This window comes from Anopheles cruzii, chromosome 2 (assembly GCF_943734635.1).
Source record: "Anopheles cruzii chromosome 2, idAnoCruzAS_RS32_06, whole genome shotgun sequence".
Classification (NCBI taxonomy): domain Eukaryota; kingdom Metazoa; phylum Arthropoda; class Insecta; order Diptera; family Culicidae; genus Anopheles; species Anopheles cruzii.
The window spans coordinates 49420046-49439256 of NC_069144.1; the positions used below are offsets into that span (position 1 = coordinate 49420046).

Here is a 19211-nt window from a genome sequence, read left to right on the forward strand (position 1 = left end):
AGGGTGCAGGCGCCATTTGACGATGGCACTGGGCTCAATGTTTTCTAACCAAACAATGCGCAATGCGAAATGTGAAAGTCGATATGAATAAAAATAACCATCAAACGCACACAGCTGTGTGGCGGCGGGCAGTCGGTCGGTCGGTCGGTTGGGCAACCGATGTGCAAAAAAATGAAATAATTAATTGCTTCCCCGGGCACGCGGCCGAGCGCGGCTTTCGAGTCCTGAATGTCGCGCCTAGTAAGTCAAGTGCAAGTAAGAAATCATGCCCGGCGAGGTACGGCGAAAGTTAACCACCACCAGAACCTGAGTGGTCCAAGTCAACAGGCCAACACCTTTCGCTTTCGCAACCTGACCCCTGCCAGATAGACCCAGCCAGCCCCAGCTGAGAGCTGAGTGCACTATAATTGTGGGTTAAGGACGCCGCGGCCACGTAATGGCACTAATTTTCCTGCACTTAGCTGCGCACTTGCATACACACTACCACTAGTACACCTGCTGCTTTCTTCCCGTTTCTAGGGCCACTCGAGTTCACAGGCAGGCCGAGCAGCATTGAGCAACATTACCGGGGGAGGACTTAATGAAGCGCACATCACATCGTACCAGCTTGCTCCCGCAGTGACGAACCAAAGAACCGTTTTTCTTCACTTCCCGCCGCTCGAGTCCTGGGAGAACTCGGGGCCTGCACTAGAACTATTGAAAGGGGCCCGCTCCTACTTGAATGCCCTGTCCTGTGTGTGTGTGTGTGGTGATTTAGTGAAAATGGTGCAAACGGTGGTGTTTTAGGTATCCTCCTATAGCTCAGCGCATGGTGACCGGCTAACCCGGAATGTGGATCATGTGAAAACCGGACTCGGCTAGTCAAGATGTGTCTCATGTGGGAAGGAATTGCAGTACGGAAAAGGTGCGTATGCGAGATAATGTTTAGTTCTCTAGATCGCTAACCATCATTTCTTAGCGGGGATTCTTCAGTGCGAGAAACCGTTGAACGTGATTTAGTGTATTGCGGTACTGGGCCGAAATTGGTTCGGCGAATTCAATCTTGATTCTTATTCGCGGCAGGAAAGAATTTTCGGAGCCCCGCTAGGATGGCTAAGATTTATTAGCTCTTTCGTATCCACCCATATTGGTATGAATATTTAATAGCAAGAAACGAGTGGCTGAAAGGCGAACAAACTAACGACATGTTTCTGACTGCGAAGATTAACGACCGGGTATTTTCTGTGAACTAAAAACGTTGTGCTAGATGCGCATAGATACGGCATCCCGTGCATATTCATAAGAGAAATCTTTGCCGTTCAAGTTTGAATTAACTTGACTAAAGGATAAAAACTCTGCACGATTTGGGAAATCCCTGTGACATCCCTGTGATCGCAAACACTGCCACAGACCAGGTACACGCCCATCCATTTGCAAACGTAACAGGAAGCATGTTCCCTAATTGACTTTTATGTCCACACCTTGGGCTACATGGGAACATCCCATAAAACGGTGGATGTAATAGATGGAAATGCGAAAGATAGCTTTTACGCCTTTAGACCAACGGCTCAAGATGTTACCATACCGTGTGCCAGCAATCGTAGCCAGATTTTTTCCCGATCCCTGACAGCATACTCCACTCGACTGGGGTAAGTGGAAAATCGTATTACAAGTTTGGCGCTCGACGACAAACTTTGTTCAAGTTCCAGATTTGCAACCATCAGCTGTCGGTTGACGGGCGTAGTTTCTGTACGGTACTCTCTCGGAGGGTGTTGGCCAACTTAATTATATTATCAGCAATGTCCGCCGAACATTCACAGGCAAACAGCTTCTGCTGAAGCTGCTGAACCATCGCTCACAGCGTGACAAGCAAGAACCATTTATCAACTTATCCCCCCCCCCCGCCAGGGTTGTGGAACGGACAATTTCAAGTTCCGTAAGCGGTGTAACTTAACATTAGTCTCCACATCGCTTCCCGTCGCCCGGCTGTGTGCCTGCTGCCTCGGAAAGGGCCACAATAGCGGGAGGATTTTTTCAGTGTCCGTGCATGATTCAATAGATCCAATTTGGGATGTGATTTTGATCTCCACTCCTATCGCTTCCTCTCTCTCTCTCTTCGGTCGGAGCACAGTTGGCACAAAACAGGATGGACCGAACGCGGGACGCAATAATCGATTTTGGTTTGATAGCTTTTAAAAACGGTTTTGGCACAGCCGAACATGGAACTGGCGATGGTGTGATGGAATTGAACAATCAACGAAAGCCACCGATGGGGCACCGGTTATCGTCAATTATTGCTTTCCAAAACTTTTCGTGGCACGCAATTTACCACTCCGGGTGACACACAGCATGAATTATTGGTCCATTTCAATCTAAGCCTACTAGTATTGGGCGGCACTGTGGCGGTGCCAAGTGTTGTTTCATTTGCTCCGCTGCGGATGCTTTTGGAGCATAAAATCCTTAATGGAAACCGGGGGGCATGCTGCATTTTTGGGCAACACGGAGTGGCTTTTCGGCCGGGCGCTTCGGTAGCGGTAACGGGGACTCGGGTTTGATATTAATTAGCAAGGACAAACGAGGATTAACCGCGGATTATGTTCAACATCGAACCGGCCATGTTCCGGTGCCGAACACATCTTCGCTGCACGGGCGGGCCATTTGCGAAACCGCCTTTGTCGGACTGTCGCTGGTCGCATGTCTATAAATATAATATGATGGCCTAGGAATTAGTTACCGTGCGAGGCGACCGGTGGTAATATTAAAATAAGGTGCCATAAAAACCGGTCATTCGCCTTCATTGTTGTGTATATTTTTCAAATACTCTCGAGGATGGGGTGCGGGTGGATTATGATGGTCCTTTGCGGGGTGGGTTCCTTTAGATATTAGATTTTCTTCAATTACTCTCTCTCTTTTGAAGAGTTACGCCGAAAATTCGGACAACGTCTGCCACCGCTTCAAAGGGCCGTTTTGCGAATGCCATCAATTGGCCATTCGCTCTTGGATAGCTCATTGTCGTTAGAGAGGGAAAATTTTGCAACAGCAATGTTCGTCCATTGGCTGAACATCGTAATTTTCCGAATGCCATTTACCGGGCTCAGCTGCAGATGTACAATTAGGGGTTTATTTAAAAGTAAATTGACTTCAGTGGGCCACACATTTTTGACAGTTTCTAATAACACGAATACGTAGGTTGTTCATTAAAAAAGTGTTCTACTTATCTACTGATTTTGTATACAATTAATACTCATACTCAAACTATGTTGTTGTTTAATTATCTGTTTTCAATGTGTCTTCATTATTCTTAAACTTATTTCTTGGGACTCGTAGTTTTTCTTGATATCTAATCCTTTAAACAGCCATGAATTACTTATTTCAAAAATTACTCAATTTGTAAGATAAATTGAAATGTAATCGAAGCGATAAGAGAACAATTTAAATATATTTTGTTAGAATCAATACTTACAATTATTATTAAAGAAAAATTAAATACGCAGCCGTAGGACACAAAAACGTACGTTTTGGACAAAACTTAAGGCATAACTTTCGCCATCTTCTTCTACTTGAACAAACCCCGAAAAGGGTATCGATACCGCTCCTGCCCTGCGCACCTGCCGGCGGTTTCGGCGCTCACCGCGACGAACGACGAAATGATGTGCCACTGATGGATGGTGACGGGGACTTTGTCAGACGTGGAGACACGCAATGATATGCAGATGGGATTTTTGAAGTTATTTCTCATAACACGCCGACCGACCGTCCGTCTGGTGTGAGATGTGCGGGTGTCCGCTTTGCAAAACAACGGTCCTCGACCCCCCCCCCCCCCCCCCCCTCCTCCGAAAAGGCTCCTCCGGGCACTCCGGAGAAGGCACTCGGATGTGTGTGTGCGCCGCCCGCATGCGTGTTCCGGACATCGGGCCTCCCCGAGGGGCCGCCCATCCATATTGGCCGTTTCTACTGAAGGTCGAGAACTGCCGGAATTCGTTTCATCTAGAACTTGCTTCAGTGTTTTTTTTGTAATTCAAACATATTTGAATCTCTTCTGATCTTCTGTGTGTGAGGACGTTATCCTCACATTTGCCTCTGGCAACATGAAGTCCTTGCCCGAGATGGAGAATAAAATTTGATTCGGATTATCCAGCGAATTGTCTCTAGTCTCTTTCCGGAGAAAGTGATTGTGTTCATCGCTCCTATTTATGCAGCAACATTGAAGTAATTCTATACGAGTCGTTAGCGGCAACCGGATCGCACGACTCGCTGGCTGCGGCCGAAGGTGGCGCCCGCCAGAAGCAATCGAAATCCGTCATGTTCGTGCCATTTCGGTAAACAAATGGTTTCGATCCAGCAGCCACCGGGCCCGGTCAGTGGTGCGTTGCTGCGGCAACGGCCGACTCACATACATCTCATTACTCGTTCGAAGCGCGTACATTCGAAGCCCGCCCAACTACCAAGATCATAGCAAGCCTCGGTCGACGATCTGGCCGCGAACGGCGTGTACTGCTAAGTGGTTCCGAGACGCGACCTCCCTCGCCGCCTTGCTTGAAACTTTGCCAAAGCCGGTCCGGCTATCCTTCCGTTCCGAGTATGTTGCCCGAACGCGGTGGCATGCCACACACAACAGTCGCTGTATTCCATATTATGCGATGGTAAGTGCCCCAATTTGTTGTTGTACCGCGTTGTGCTTCGTTTTTGTTGTGTCCTCCTCACGCATCCACATCCCAGCGGAGAAGGTGCGCACACACCTGCCTGCCTGTGGCCTCTCCCAGGTACGGTACACAATGAGCCGAGCATTTCCCATTTTCCTGCGGCAAATTCACTCAGCTGCCATGGCAACTGTCACCCTAAACATTTGCTCAATATTTTTGCCCTCCCGTTCCGAGCACCGTGCCGTTACTTCGGCCCGTGGTTTGGCCATCGGCAAACGCAACGCCCGTGGAAAACATATTTTGCACGCACGCATTAGCCCGTGGTTCCGAGCCGGAACCACGCCGGCGTCCTTGCAGTCCTGCATGAGAACTTATTCTTTTTTCGTCATTTAGTAATTGGAACGGCATTAAGGGCGCACTCTGGGTAGGAAAATTGGGGTCGATCCGCTCGTTACCATCCGCTGGTGCGCGTTGCTGCGTTTGATTTCCGCTTTAAAACGTGCTAATTGAATCATTTTCTGGTGCGGCGGCTGTTAGCTTAAGATGAACTGCTTAATGTGGACCGTGTGGCCAGTTTGTTGCACGAATGGCCCAGAAAATATTTCGTTGTTTGAATGTTAATTAATAAATACTTCGTTAGTGTTATTGTTGCAGTGGAATGGTTCACGGGTCGGGTGGCGAGGAAATAGTACTGTTTATTCACGGATCTTTCACGCCCGGAAGAAATAATATCAACAAATGGTACGCGCCGTGAATTATGAAGTATAAATTAATGCTACCTACCCAGGGCCACACTGGTGTCACTCTTTCGGATTAAGAAACTTTCCCTTTGAACGCCTCCGGGGACTTGCGTGGCACTAGAAAAACCAGCTTCTCAACTTCTCTGCACGCAAACACAAAACTTTCGCGCTACGTGAAGATTAAGCGAGCTCTCCTGGAACCTGCCCGTAACGCGGGTCTCTCCGCAAAAAATGTGTTGGCTTACGGAGGAAACATTGGAAACACGGCAATATTGAGAATCTATGTTTTATCCAGCTCTATGTTACCGGGGCCACAATACATCGAGACGCGGGCATCCAGTTTTGCCTCTAAACCGGCACGATCCTGCCATTCGTTCGAGGCGAGGACTAGCGTGTCCGACATTTCCCCCACACACGCTGGTGTGCAGGTGTTTGGGGGTCCTGCAGCTCCGAGACGGACGGACCGAGAGCGTGGGCTCCCGTGGTATTTACATATGCCATTTTTCAAACCATCCACTGCACGGGACACTCATAAATTAACACAGCCAGCCAGCGAGCCAGCGAGCCAGGCGGGCCCAAGGACCAAGGGGCGCACGAGAAACTGTGCTAAAGTTGCGTTCGTTCATGCTGCATGCTAATGGGAATATTATGTTCCGACTGGGGGTGGGCGAAGGCCGACGATATTGCCCGGCCCGCGCGCCTTGGAAGTGATTGTGGAAGTGCGAAATCAAGATAAATTCCAAGTTACTCAGTACCCGTGGCTGGTGTCATTTAATTGAAAGCATACGTCTTTTTTCCCGTTCTCGTTCGCGACCCATTCGGTTCGTTAGTAATGACCTGAAAGGGTCATAAAAAACTGTTTCGCTCATTTGTCGCATCATAGTCGTTGTCCAAGGACCGATAGCAAACGGCAATACTTTATCGCCAACGGTTTATAGCAGCGCTCCTTGGCCACGGTGGCCGATGCCATCATATTTTCATCGAACATCGGATGTACAAAGTGTTGCTGCGTTCATTTCTTCACCAAAGCTGTCTTTTCAGTCTTCGTCGGAATTCTCGTGCGATCACAGAAAGTTAACTTTACGTCCAGCTGCACGGTAAAAGTTTTGTCCATTGCTGAAGTAAAACAAATCCATAGTTGCTCGGTGCTTTGAGTAATTACTTTCCAAAGGGTTGCCATTACATTCCAAGAATTCTTGGTAGGAGTCATAACGGCAAGTTCTGCGGCCGTTTGCCGAGAACCAACCATTTGCCGTCTGAACGAAGGTCGGATTACTTTTTATGTCACTTGCAAACTTCAAACGAACGTCCCAGCGAATACATTTTCATATCTCCAATTACCATCCCGATACGGAGAGGCTTGGGATTTTAACTCAGAAAGCGATGTGTATGCCGTGACAATATTTTTCGATAGCCTTGAATCGTTTTATCTCATTGTTCTGACACATGAGTGTAATCATTTGCTCGACATTCCGTTGTTTTAATTTCATATCGTGTGTCCCGCATTTTAATGGGATTTAATCCATAGGATTGCTGGGCGCGCCACGTGGCGCATCATGCTAATCACCTGATTGATGAATAGAAAGTATTGTTTCAGGATCCAACCTACAACTGACATAATGATTGATTTTGGTGCGCCAAACCAACGGATTGCCGTCCACGTACCGTGCGCGGTCAGTTACCGGCCAGCAATTCCGATTGCTGAATAATTGACAACCCTATGCCAATAATACCGATTACTGATACTGTTGGGGTCGATTAGGCCCGATATCAATCAGCAACGGGGCTGGGCCGCCGTCGCTACGTTGCGTGATGGACAAAGGAATTACATCCTGGGAACGGAGCCAGTGATTAGGAACCAGGCGGTCCGCTCGATCTCTATTTTTGTCTCAAGTATTACACGCGCCCGATTGATTGGCCCGAAGGTTGTCTGATCGTATCGAGACCCGAAGCTCTCGCCAGGCCAGCGTTAGGAAAACACACACACACCACACAGGCCAGTATTTGATTCGTGCGTGCTAATGCAACGACCATGATACAGTGCCTGGCGGGAGTCCTTCCGCTGACCTTTGGCTCCGGAGCCACAGTACTTCCGATAGGCTGATCGATACAAGTGATAAATAATTCAGCAACTTACGCAACACACTCGAGTACCCCGAAGGCCTCGATTGGCCGAGGGTCCGTGCCGTCGATATGTAGCCGTCGATAAACCACTAACTTAATAGCCCCGCAAATGTCCGGACCGAAGTCATAAAATTAGAGCGCCAATCAATTTTTTGAAGCACCGATCAGCAACAATCAGCCCCAGGCGGAGTGTGCGAGGAAGAAAACCGGGTATCGCATCATTGGCACCGGCATTGGCACTGGTCCTTTGATTTGCTAATGAAAACCTGCCGCCAGAAAGGCCGGATGCCGTAAATAGGCACATTACGTTTATTGGATGCCAACATAAAGGGTCCGCCGCGGCGCTAATGGGGTGGTCCGGTGAAGGGGTCCGGTCCGGATTACTAAATGTCGCTCGTCTATCTCTTCCCCCATCTCTTCTAGACCATCGTCCATTTTCTTAGGCCAGTGCAGTTGCGTAGAGGCTTGCGTGTGCGCTAGTGCGGTAAGGTACACAGAGTGCGCGCGAAGATAAGCGACGTGCGGCCGTAACATTGGACAGAGTGCCACTGGCAGGATTCGCTCGGTCGCAAGTCGGCGTCTTTGCGTTGTGTTTTGTGCTGACGGGCCCCCAGGAGCCCCAGCGGTTTGTGCGAGTGATTGTGGTTCCGGGTCGGGTCGGATCGAGTCGGGTGTGAAACCATTGCCAAGTCGCACCGGTCGCAACTGGACTCGTTCGCCATGCTCCGCCGGGGCCAGGAATGTACGTAATATTTCCGGCGGACGAACTAATATTGTTGACATACGGAATCGCAGTACCGAGAGTACCGCCAAGACCAACTCTGGACAACCTGCGGGAGCCACTTGTGCCCACAGGCAGTAGGCCTACATCCACCACCACCACCACCGTCACCTCCTCCACCGCCACCGCCACCACCACACCCACGAAACACACATCCACACCGAAAGCACCGCCCAAGGGTAGCCAGTCGCCAGTCACGAAAAAAGAAAACACCCGCGTCCCGCGGCCGGGATCTTCGCAGGCGCAGCCGCAGCCGCCATCCCATGCACCACTTGCACCGTCCGTGGCACGAGAGCGCATTGCGAACGCCCTGCTCGACCAGCAGGACTCGTACGAATCGGGCGACTTTGACGACAGCGGCGGCCCTCTAGCGGACACGGGCGAGCTGGCAACCTACACTCATGACGATTCCGGTGGCCCTCGGAACGGCATCATCCCACCGGCAGCGGCCGGCGGCCCCGTAGGCGCGCGAGGTGCACCGGCGGCTCCCCCGGCGGCCAAGGGTGCCAAATCGAAGTCGAAGCTGCAGCTTAAGCTGGGCCGCCTGCGGCCACATTCCTCGGTTGACCAGTGCGAAACGGCGTCCCGGGTCCGGGAGGACCTCCACATCCATGTCTCGAATCCGGTGTTCACGCGCGACAACCTGCGCCAGCGCAACTTCGATGCGTTCTTCGAGTCCGGCGAGCAGGTCTACTCGCTGGAGGTGCGCGAGAAGCCCCCCGGTCCGGCCCGGACGCCCCTCGACGGGGCGCTCGGGCCGAGCGGCTCCGATCCCGGGCTGGGGGCCGGCGGCGATGGCGGTCCGCTCGTCGAGCAGCAGCGGCCCAGCTCGCTAGGCTTCTTCCGGAAGCCCAAGTCACCGATTAGCATACGTTCCAAGAGCGCCGAGCACGAGTTCGCCGAAGAGTCCCAGAAAGGTGACGGCAGGTGCCCCCCCCCCGGCCAACCAACACACACACACGCCAATTTTTTGTGCTCTCTTTTTCTCTCTATTCGATTTTTTCTAATTTCTGAGTGAGTTCACAGTGACACTTGTGCCCCGTGTCCCCGCGCCCTTCATTCACTCCTGGTGTCGTCCGCTCACTAACAAACCCGCGTGGACCTACGCGGCGCTCCCTCACTCTGTACATACCGCCCATTTTTGTGTCCCCCCACATCAACCATCCATACCGTTCATCCGTGTGTGTTGTGTGTGTGTGACCCTCGTACCCGGCTACGCAGGACCACGTGTGTTCCGGGATTGACAGCGCAGTGCGTCCATTCCAGTAGGACTCCGTCATCCCTTGTTCGCTTGCACGGCTGTACCATACGCGCAGCCCTTCCGAGTGCGTGTGTGTGTTTTGTGTCTTGTGTGTGTGTGTGTGTGTGTTTGCTTTTTAGCACCGACAGCCCATTCAGGGTTCGGGGCCCGTTCTGGGCTCTGCGCTGGGCTTTTAACTGGCAGCGCACCATAAAATGCCAAACGAAGGCACCAGCCACGCCACCGAAGGCCCCCCAAGTTTGGGCCGAGCCTAGCCTTTTTCCTGTTTTTTTTACGGTTGGCCCCATGGTCCCTAGAATGGTTTTCGTTTGGTCCCCGTCCCCGCCATCTCGGCCGGCAGACACTCGCGACAGGACTCGCGTGCCGCTTGCTGCCGCGCGATACCACCCCGTGCATGGGGATTGGAGTGGAGCGGCCACATTGTCATGCAAAAATATGCCTCCGGAATGAGATAATAATAAATAGCCTAATCAACAACACTGATTTATTTATCGCTCTAGTTTTGGGTGCCTTATCACACGTTTACAATACTAGCATTTGACTAGCCGGCGACCTTCGTTACACCGTATTGATAAAATTCTCTCTCTCTCTCTCTCTCTCTCTCCGCTTCTCTCTCTGTTTCTCTCTCTCTCTCTCTCTCTGTCGTTTGCCTTTGTTTTTCTCTTCCGCTTTGAACCTGGCCGCAGAGTCTTCGAAAAGCCACCGACATAACCTATTTAGCAGACGCGGAACCACTCCGAGCGCCGGACCGGCGTTCCTGGCGCATGCCGGAGGAAGCATGTCCACCTCCAGTGGCGGAGTGCTGAAGGATTTAGGTCATCCCGGCCTAAGCGAGGCGCTCAAGTCGCACAACAGTGTGACGTTTAAGTTAGTCAAAACAGGTAAGCACAGTTAAGACGGCGAGCTCCGGGTTCGTTACCTGCGCTCATCACCGACCGACCGGAAACCGACCCGATCTGCCGAGGGTCCGGGGCAGCAGGAAATGAAAATTAAAAATTTATAAGCCCCGACTTTCCGTATCGATTGCGAGCAACCGTTCCGTTGGGCAACCCGGCAACCCGGGTTGTCAGCCCGTCAGTCGGCAGGTAGACAGTAATCCCCGGGACGGAGCCGGGATTTAATGGCGCTACGAAGAGTACCTTTCGGTTGTGTGGCGGTGCCGAGGCAGGCAACTGTTGGACGTGTGATTGCCACAACGCTGGTGGCAATTACATGCTACTGTGGCCAAACAATATCGGAAATTCACTTTATATTACCTTTAAAGTAATCCTTACTCTGTGCAATTCATCTACCGGGGTGTTCAATAAGTAAGTTTCGGTTCAGTATCAGAGGGCGCTGCTACGAGCCTAACGTTGTTGTTGTTGTATTGGTACACTCTTCATATGAACGTATGTGAAGTTTCATTTCAATCGGTCACTTAATTTTTGGTCTACAAGCCATTTAGTATCGAAGTGTTACAAATCAAGTATCGTGCAGTTATTGAACTTTTATTTTTGGAATTTTTTTGGAAATTTATGAACGAATGTTGAAAGTTTATAAGGACTCTTTGCCTTCAATTAGTACATTAAAAGGGGTGTTTCTGAATTTAAACGAAGTCGTACAAGCCTTAAAGACGATCCACGTCAAAGACGCCCAAAAACAGACACAACATCTGAAACCGTAGAGTGTACTTCAAACCATAAAAATAGGGTTTTCTTATCGAGGCTCCGAACTTATTGAACACCCCAGTATGTCTCCAATGAGTTTAGCGAACAGCCAGATGTCATATGGTGCCAAGTCAGCATTTTTTCTTGACAGCTTGGCCGATGGGAAACCACCAAAATCGAAGACAACTGGTTCCCGTTAGATTTTGGCCACAGTTTTCTTCAACTTGTCAATGTTTGGGGCATGAAGTTGGACAACAACATCCGTGCTAACGTTGCTGGTAATGCGAGGTAATGCGAGGTAATGCGTAACAGGGATTACAACTTTGCGTCACCATGCCCTCAGCTTGGTCACAGAGAGTCGGGGGTCTGATTTTCACACAGTTTTCCAATTACGCGCGATTGATGTATCGGCTCGGCAATCACAACCGGTCACCGGTCATGATGAATGATTCTCTTTCCATCTCATTTCGTGCCAACCCGGGTCCTGATGCCCGTTGGTCGAACCGGGCGAACACTCTGGCAGGAGCCAGATGCACCGTAGTGTGGCGTCCCGGGTGGTGCCGATTTTGAATTGAAATTAATATGTTGTTGTTATGCTAATCCAAGTTGTAGAAAGTTCAGGCCGTTGATCAATATTTTTAGAAACTAGGTGTACGAGAGTTTATTCTTAGACACCGACACCGGTATGCTGCTCCGTGCGTGCGTGTGCCCGTGGTTGTGTGCGCTCGTTTTGGGCCGGTGGTCGAGTTCGATGGATGTGGAACTGTCTGCTGCACGACGAAGCGGCGGTTGATCGGCGGTTTTATTTCAACCATCATTACCCCAAGACAGAACCTGCCCGCAAACGACCGTCGACCGGCGTGCACGACGTTGTTTGTGGTTTCCGACGAGGAAGAGTTGCTTTTTGTTTTTTTCTGTCCGTCTTTATGGTTCTCGACTCGGCCCGAATCCAGGGAATTCGTGTTCCACGAACCGTTCGGAATCCGCGACACCGCGACACATTGCCGCGAATAGTAGTTACCGAGCGCGTCTGGCCGAGCGATCTGTCAATGAAACTGTGGCAAAATGTGGCCACCGGTCCTGGTGTGTAGGTATAGATATTATTACCTCGCGCGTTATTTATTTGGCAGCCAGATCCATAATAAATTATCGACCCGCGAGTGGTTCGACTTTTATTTTGCAACTTTTGGCAGCATCGTTGTGAATGGCCATTGGAATGATTGAAATCAGACGACACTGCAGGCTGGGGTCGGACCAATATTGTATCTGCGCACTGTTATGCAAACACACACACACACACTCGGGGCGCTCGGGAGTAACCTCGGCGAGCAAACATAAAACTCATCGGTACCGAGACGTGTACGTTTTATACAAAACCCGCTCCTTTTTGGGGTGTTTCTGTGTGCGATAAGCAGCGCATTGTGCACCGGTAAACGGTAAATCGCAACCGTAATGCAAGCCTCAGAATCCTGCGATTCGTTGTCCAGGACCGCGACAGACGAAGTGGAACTTTCAAGCACCGACAGCAGCACTGAACAGCGAGTGTCTCGGGATCGGTGGTGCATTCGGTCTGACGGACTTTCTCTATGGGGCCCACCAACCCCCGAGCAAGGCTATCGAGTGGGCTACATCCACACCGAAAAGGAAACGAAACGATCCACTTTTCGCAAATAGTCAACGGGCCCTCCGCCCGTCCGCAAATAAATTCAACAAGGCACATCAACCGCAACGCGCGGCGGACAAAAAGGAGTTAACGGTCGAGTATGGGTCCGTTCTCGGCCCCCCGGGGATGCCGAGGGCATCCTCGCTCTTCTTCGGGATCCACGTGATGTTTCGTCCGTATCGCCCGGGTAATTGACTTTTCCACCCCGGGGTTTCCAGACCCCTGAAAACCCTAGCAAATTTAATATTAATGAAGCCGCTAACGAAGAAAGCGCGACCAAACTCCAGGGCTCGCAATGGTTATGACCGGTGTCAGCGAAGAAAGCAACAACAACAACAACGGTGGAGCCACTAGTGTAATGGCAATCTATTTTAATTGAAAACAACACTAAATAAACTATATTACTACGTACGCCCCAGGCCCCGAACGGCGACGGAAGCACGTTACACGCTGCCGACGGCGGCACGTGCCGCCTCCTCGGAAGGATGGAGATTATTTTCTTAAGAAGTTTATCGATACACCGAACGCCGGCCACGGCCCGACCAACGCCAATATAAGAAGCTTTCAATTACGGTTTTGGCCAGTGTGTTTACCTCATTACTCTCTAATGATTCGTACACAGGAAAAATATCGCCGCGTTCCGCGCCCGCCGTTGGCTGCACTCCGCGTGAGGGTAGAACGAACAGTGCGTTGGGTTTTTGCGTCTGCCAATTTCGGAAAACAAAACGATTTTTTTGGATCATTTTTGTAGTCAATTTTGAGAACTATGGAGCTCATTGGCTCACGCTATGAATGCGAAAGAATATTTTTTAACGATTTTTTTAGTCCAACAACTCGTGAGCAGTCCAGTCAATAAGGTCCAGAGAGGTTCCAAAGTAAATGAGGCTTTTTAGGATGGTTGGGAGCATTTCCCAACCATCAACAATCAAAACCTCCATTTATCAAATGGCCTGACTTTGGTGGATTTTTTGTTTGAGTAAATATTAAAAAAAAACAACTTGGAAGTCGGGTTTCCAATACATTTTCCCGCAAGGAAATGTCTTCGCTGGAGCTGGCTCTTGCATTAGTCTTAATCCACGATGGAATTGGAAGCCATACAAACTCAGGTAACTGTTCTGCCCACCTGGGCCTGCCTACGTCACGTCGTTTTAATTGAGCCACGATAGGGTTCGGTTGGGCAGTGTTTTCAGGCAGTTTTTCCCGCCCAGCACCATACATCAGCGTTCGCTTCTCGGTCACGGTTGATTAACTCTGCACGCACTCGTATCTTCGTTAACTTTTGCAGTTTCGGATTTCAGCGAGACCCTAGCCCAGCTGTACGAACAGCATGCCGAGGCACTGCAAGTGTTGGTTTCGAGCTACCGCAAGCGGAACGGCGAGCTGCGGAAGGAGCGGTACGTATCGGACAGGCCGGGCCCCCCCGGGCGGCCGCTCCATGGGGGGCCGCTAAATATAAACCAAACCCCAGGTCCACTCACCGTGTTCTCTCCCGTTCCGTCCCATAGGCCCGCCTGTCAGTCGAACCTGTTTGCGGCCTGGGAATCGTTGCTGCAGGAAATAGAGGCAGACTCGCAGGCAACAATCGACGTGGCCAGCACGCTCTCCCGACAGGTGAGTGCCAGAGCGGCGGGCCGCCGGCTCTCCGCCTCCGGTTGTCAATAAATCATACGCGCACGTCGCTTGGCGCGCCAAAATTGGGCTCAAGGATGAGCGAGCTTTAGCGTGGAAAGTTAATGAAAACGGTATCCCTGGACCGGCGTAATCAATCACCCGCTGGCCAGCCTGGCCGGGGCAGCTAGATTAATGAAGATCCGATCGCACCCCACGCCACCAGTTCCTGGGGGGGGGGGCATTTGGACGGTGTGGTTCTGACCTGTTGGACTCTCTCTCTTTCTTTGCAGGTCGCTCGCCCGCTGCTGGAACGCTCATTTTACCGGAAGGTCCAAAGTAGGAAAGTATTTACACACCGGGAGTCGTTCGATACAATCATTTCCAAGACTGAAGAGAAACTATCCAAGTGCCGAATCGAATACAAACAGTGCTACATCGCTCATCGCCAGAACCCGACGCAGCACACGCTGACGCAGTACATCGACTCGCACAATGCGTACGTGCAGCAGCTCCACGCGACCAACGCCATGCTCGAGGCGTACCACTGCGAGACGCTGCCCCAGCTGATGCAGGAGCTGGAGGAGATATACAACGATCTGTGCAACATCGTCTCCGAAGCCGTCCTGCAGGGCGCCGAAGCCATCGCCGCCAAAGTGAGTACCACCATCATCATCATCCGCCGCTGTGATGTTGTTGCCGGTTGTTAATCTACGTGGCTGCCCAGCCTGGCCTGACGTCTGGCGCCGTAGCGTTTCTTGATGGGAGGAAATTACCTTTAACTATCACTAGCCGCCACCGCCAGCCGGTGATCTAGCTTGGCCTGAGCTGTCCTATCCCGGCCCCGGGGTACATCGGGACAAATTGCCACTTCCCCATTCGCCACTTTGCACATCTCGAACACATGCGTCATTATCTCCCCGAGTGGGTAGCTTCCGCAATCCCGCAGCCGCCCGAGCTGATCCTGGACTTTCCCGGGGGCGCAAGAAGTGCGAAGAACACAACAGCTTCCGCCCGACAAGCTTCGCAAAGAACTAGAGCTCTCGAGGAACACAATGGCAACCTTCCGCCGGCACCGTCTTCCGCCGAACGTGACAACGACCAGGAAGCCAGGCTCCTGGCGTCCGTTGGGCGGAGTCGGACGGAAGTAGTCTTCCTTGCCGCCGACACACACACACACGCGGGGGCTGGTGGCCGACGGAAGATGATTAGACTTTGAAATTGATGAATCCAATATATGAGGGGTCGGCTCTCTCGGAAACCCGGTGATTGTTGCCGGGCCCGGACTGGCAGCGGACCCGGAGTTACACCAATTAAGTGTGTGGGCTCCGTACCCCGGAGGTGTCCCTTTTTTAAATTGAATGACGCCCTCACGGCCTCTGTCGGCTGCCGCCCGTCGGACGGAAATAGATTTGACAAAGCGACAACGAGAGCGAATCTCTTTTTTTGCCTACCGGCCACACCGTCGTGTGGCGCTTGTGAAGGTTACCTCTGGTGGGACCTCCGGTGCGGTTCTGCACGCATACACGCGTAGGGCCAATCAGCCAAGGGGACGTGTTGCTTGGGCGTCCTTCTTATGGGTTCAAGGTACGGTCACGAGCAACACGTGTCCGGAAGTAGGGGCCACGGGGCCTTCCGGGAAGACGACTGACATAAGCCAAGTCCTGCCGCCATCGACCCGATAAACCTGGTGTGCCGATGGTAAGACGTCGGCCGTAAAAAAAGCCGTGTGTCCTTTTTACCTTGTTCGCCAGATTGGCGCACGGTTCAACGGGTCCAACAGAGCGGGATGGGGGTTTATTTTCGGTTTCGTCGTTAATCGATCGACGCTGCCGTTGTGGGAGATGGAGACGGATCGACACCACGCCATCACGGGACATCTTGTAGTGCCCGCGGTGCTCTTACAAGACGCGTGTGATTGTGAATATTTTATCACCCATTGTTGGGAACGAACGCGGTGTCACATGTTTAGTGACGGAGCGGGCCACAGGTCGGAGACGCTCATTAATAAAACATAGGAAAGGCTGTGACACGGCGAGCGAACGCGCCTTCTCCGTTGGCGGATGGTGTTTAGTGTGATTCGTTTTGATCCCCGGTGCCCGGGGAGGACACTTATCTGCATGTTCCGGAAGCAGACGGGGAAGCGGCCAGGGGGGCGAAACACACTGCAAACACGGTGCTGTGATGTCCTTTTAACACGTCGCCGTTTCGGGAGGAGCAAAGAGCCTGTGTAAACGGCGTCTTCGACGAAGAGCCAGCTGCAAAGGTGCTGATCCGGAAGATGAATCGTAAACATCTTCCTGCAACGGTAAGCACTCCGAATTCATGCTTTTCTAATGACACATCGACAGACAGGGGCCGTTTTGGAATTGTTGTGGAAAAAGTATTCGTTTTCCATTGAACATAAACACTTTTGGCAGTGATCCTGTCAAACATAGTTGGACTTTGCGATTGAACGAAGTTAGGAAAATATTTCTTGCATGACTGTTAGTTAATATCGTATTTTGTCCTGTATACGAGTCGCACCCCTGTAGAATATTACCTGTATCAATAGATCACCGCAGGACTTAGCCTAATCATTAACATGTGGATCATAGCATTCTTCATAAACTGCTTCATCCTCAGTCCCATGCAGATTATTTGAAATGTTTGTGTTTTTAAAAGAATTACAATTAGTTCTTTCTTGATACTCGCTCTTTTGATTCTCCCAGTTGGTGTCAAATTTTCACTTGCAGTGGCCATCCATTTACTCCATTTATCTTGAGCCCTCTGCTTGAATGGTTTGTTACAATTAGATTGGATTGGATTCACAAAATTTAAAAGAACATTTGGTTTTCTTCGAATACAATAAATGTTGACTATCCCTGTATCAGTCTCAGGCGATTTTTAAACCCCACAAAAGAGCATACAAACTGCGACTTATACATAATAAAATACGTTATTTTATCATTCTAATCGTTTCTGAACTGAGTTCGGAGACTCAACCATGCGATAAAAGACATTTTTGTAGATTCTCCATACTTTTTTTTAAATGATTCCCATCAGAGACTTAAATATGTAAAGTAGAAACTACTGACTCTACGGACTTCGGATGAAAACTTGATACGAAAGAAAATACCATCCACAACGAGTTCTAACAGTTTAATTAAGTACACCGTCTAATGTACTTAAAAATGTATGTGAAGTGGGCGCAGTGCAGTGCAGCTGAGGTCATTGACTGAGCTGGGAACAGTATTTTCAAGTTTGAAAGTCTCGTTCATTGCTTCTGGTTGCTTCCACTACGTGGCGCTATCTATCGATTCCGATTTCTGAAGGATCCATCCTAAAAGTATGTTCAATAAATAATAAACTTACAAGGGGCAAAGCATTCAATTCAAGCTCAAGTCAAAACCGCACTCTGGTGTTTTATACATCATATTTACGGAATGGATGCATCATATTTTTGAATGGTATAGATAAATTTGACAGCGAATGCCCAAATGCCAAACTGGATCGACCGTGCTGGGGATGAAGAAATCAGTTTACTTTGGTCTCAATTGCAGCATAAATTCCGTCCTCGTTTTACATCCCGCCAGACATAAAGCGAAACAAAAGCGTAACCTAATTCCGCCATTTCCCATTACAACAATATTTTGCACGACCTGCGCGAAAGAAGATAAAGCCCTACTCCCAGCCGCTTAAGCGGGTAATCTTCTCAATGAAAAGTCATTAATAAACCATAATAAATTCAGACGATAAAAGACCTACCCACAACCTCGCCCCGCCCGTGCCGTGGTGGGATCGCTGTCGAACGCCGCGCCGGGCATGGCAATCCAGCACGTTGAGTTCCCACGTGGGCTAGCTTTGATGTTGTGGCTTGGCTTTGTGGCAAAAAGCATAGTCAAATATGCAAAAATCTGCTCTACTCCGCGGAATGGATGATAGCATAAGCCCCGCGCGGACACATGATTGATCCTTTGCTACGGCACTGGCAACACTGATAGTCGGGATTACACCAACGCCAACATCTACCCCCGTAACTAATGCTGATAAATTGCATAAGAGCGAAGACGAAGCGTAGAAGTTATGGTTGGCGATGCTGATGCTGGCCTTTTTTGACCTGCTACACCGACACGTACCTGGAACAACCAACACAGCCGACCGGAAGTGGCACGTAAAGCAAGCGCAGTTGTTACGTGTTACAAACCGGAGCAAAAACTGCACTCGCGCTGCCTCTGGCGAGATGATAAAATATTAATTTTCGCCGCACTTTTAACTCCATCCAAAAGTAATTGCGAGACCCTTATCTGGTGGCCGTGTTTTTGTGTGTTGCGCTGTTTCGCCTGTTTTATGACTTTCCACCGCTTTCGCTGAAGCTGACACTTGACAGCCCAACGCGGCCACCGGTTCACCGTGATCGCAGCGATCGTTACAAACGCGCCGAAGGTAATTTCCTGGCACAACAACCGACAACAACGACGATGGCGACGACGGCGACGAAACATCGAATCGTTAATGAGGATTCGCTCTTCATTATTCATCTGGCCTGCTTTTGGCCGGAGTGAAAAGTTGTGTTCGGGTGTGGTACCAACATTGTGGCTGCGTTAATGGAACGGCAGCAGCAGTAGCAGCAGAAACCTTGCGAAAGTTTTCTAACACTTAATTGCTGCACGCAAGTTTCGTTAAATAATTTCATTCACCCGGACGACTCGGTTGGTGCTCGCAGCGAAAGTGCAGCGCAGAACCTTCGTGGCAGAGCTGCAAACTTCGCAACTTAAAGCATAGCA

At 50.4% G+C, this 19211-nt stretch overlaps 1 protein-coding gene across 3 annotated transcripts in view; it reads left to right on the top strand.

Annotated features, from left to right (window-relative positions):
* LOC128267575 (uncharacterized) overlaps positions 1-19211 on the top strand; it is a 48396-nt gene that overhangs the window by 7846 nt on the left and 21339 nt on the right. For all 3 annotated transcript variants that reach the window (XM_053004443.1, XM_053004444.1, XM_053004445.1), the window contains exons 2-7: positions 520-904; positions 7910-9184; positions 10215-10409; positions 14123-14231; positions 14343-14448; positions 14739-15101. In XM_053004443.1, coding sequence (XP_052860403.1) covers positions 8227-9184; positions 10215-10409; positions 14123-14231; positions 14343-14448; positions 14739-15101 — 1731 coding nt within the window. In that variant the 5' untranslated portion in view covers positions 520-904; positions 7910-8226. The remainder of the gene's footprint in view (positions 1-519; positions 905-7909; positions 9185-10214; positions 10410-14122; positions 14232-14342; positions 14449-14738; positions 15102-19211) is intronic.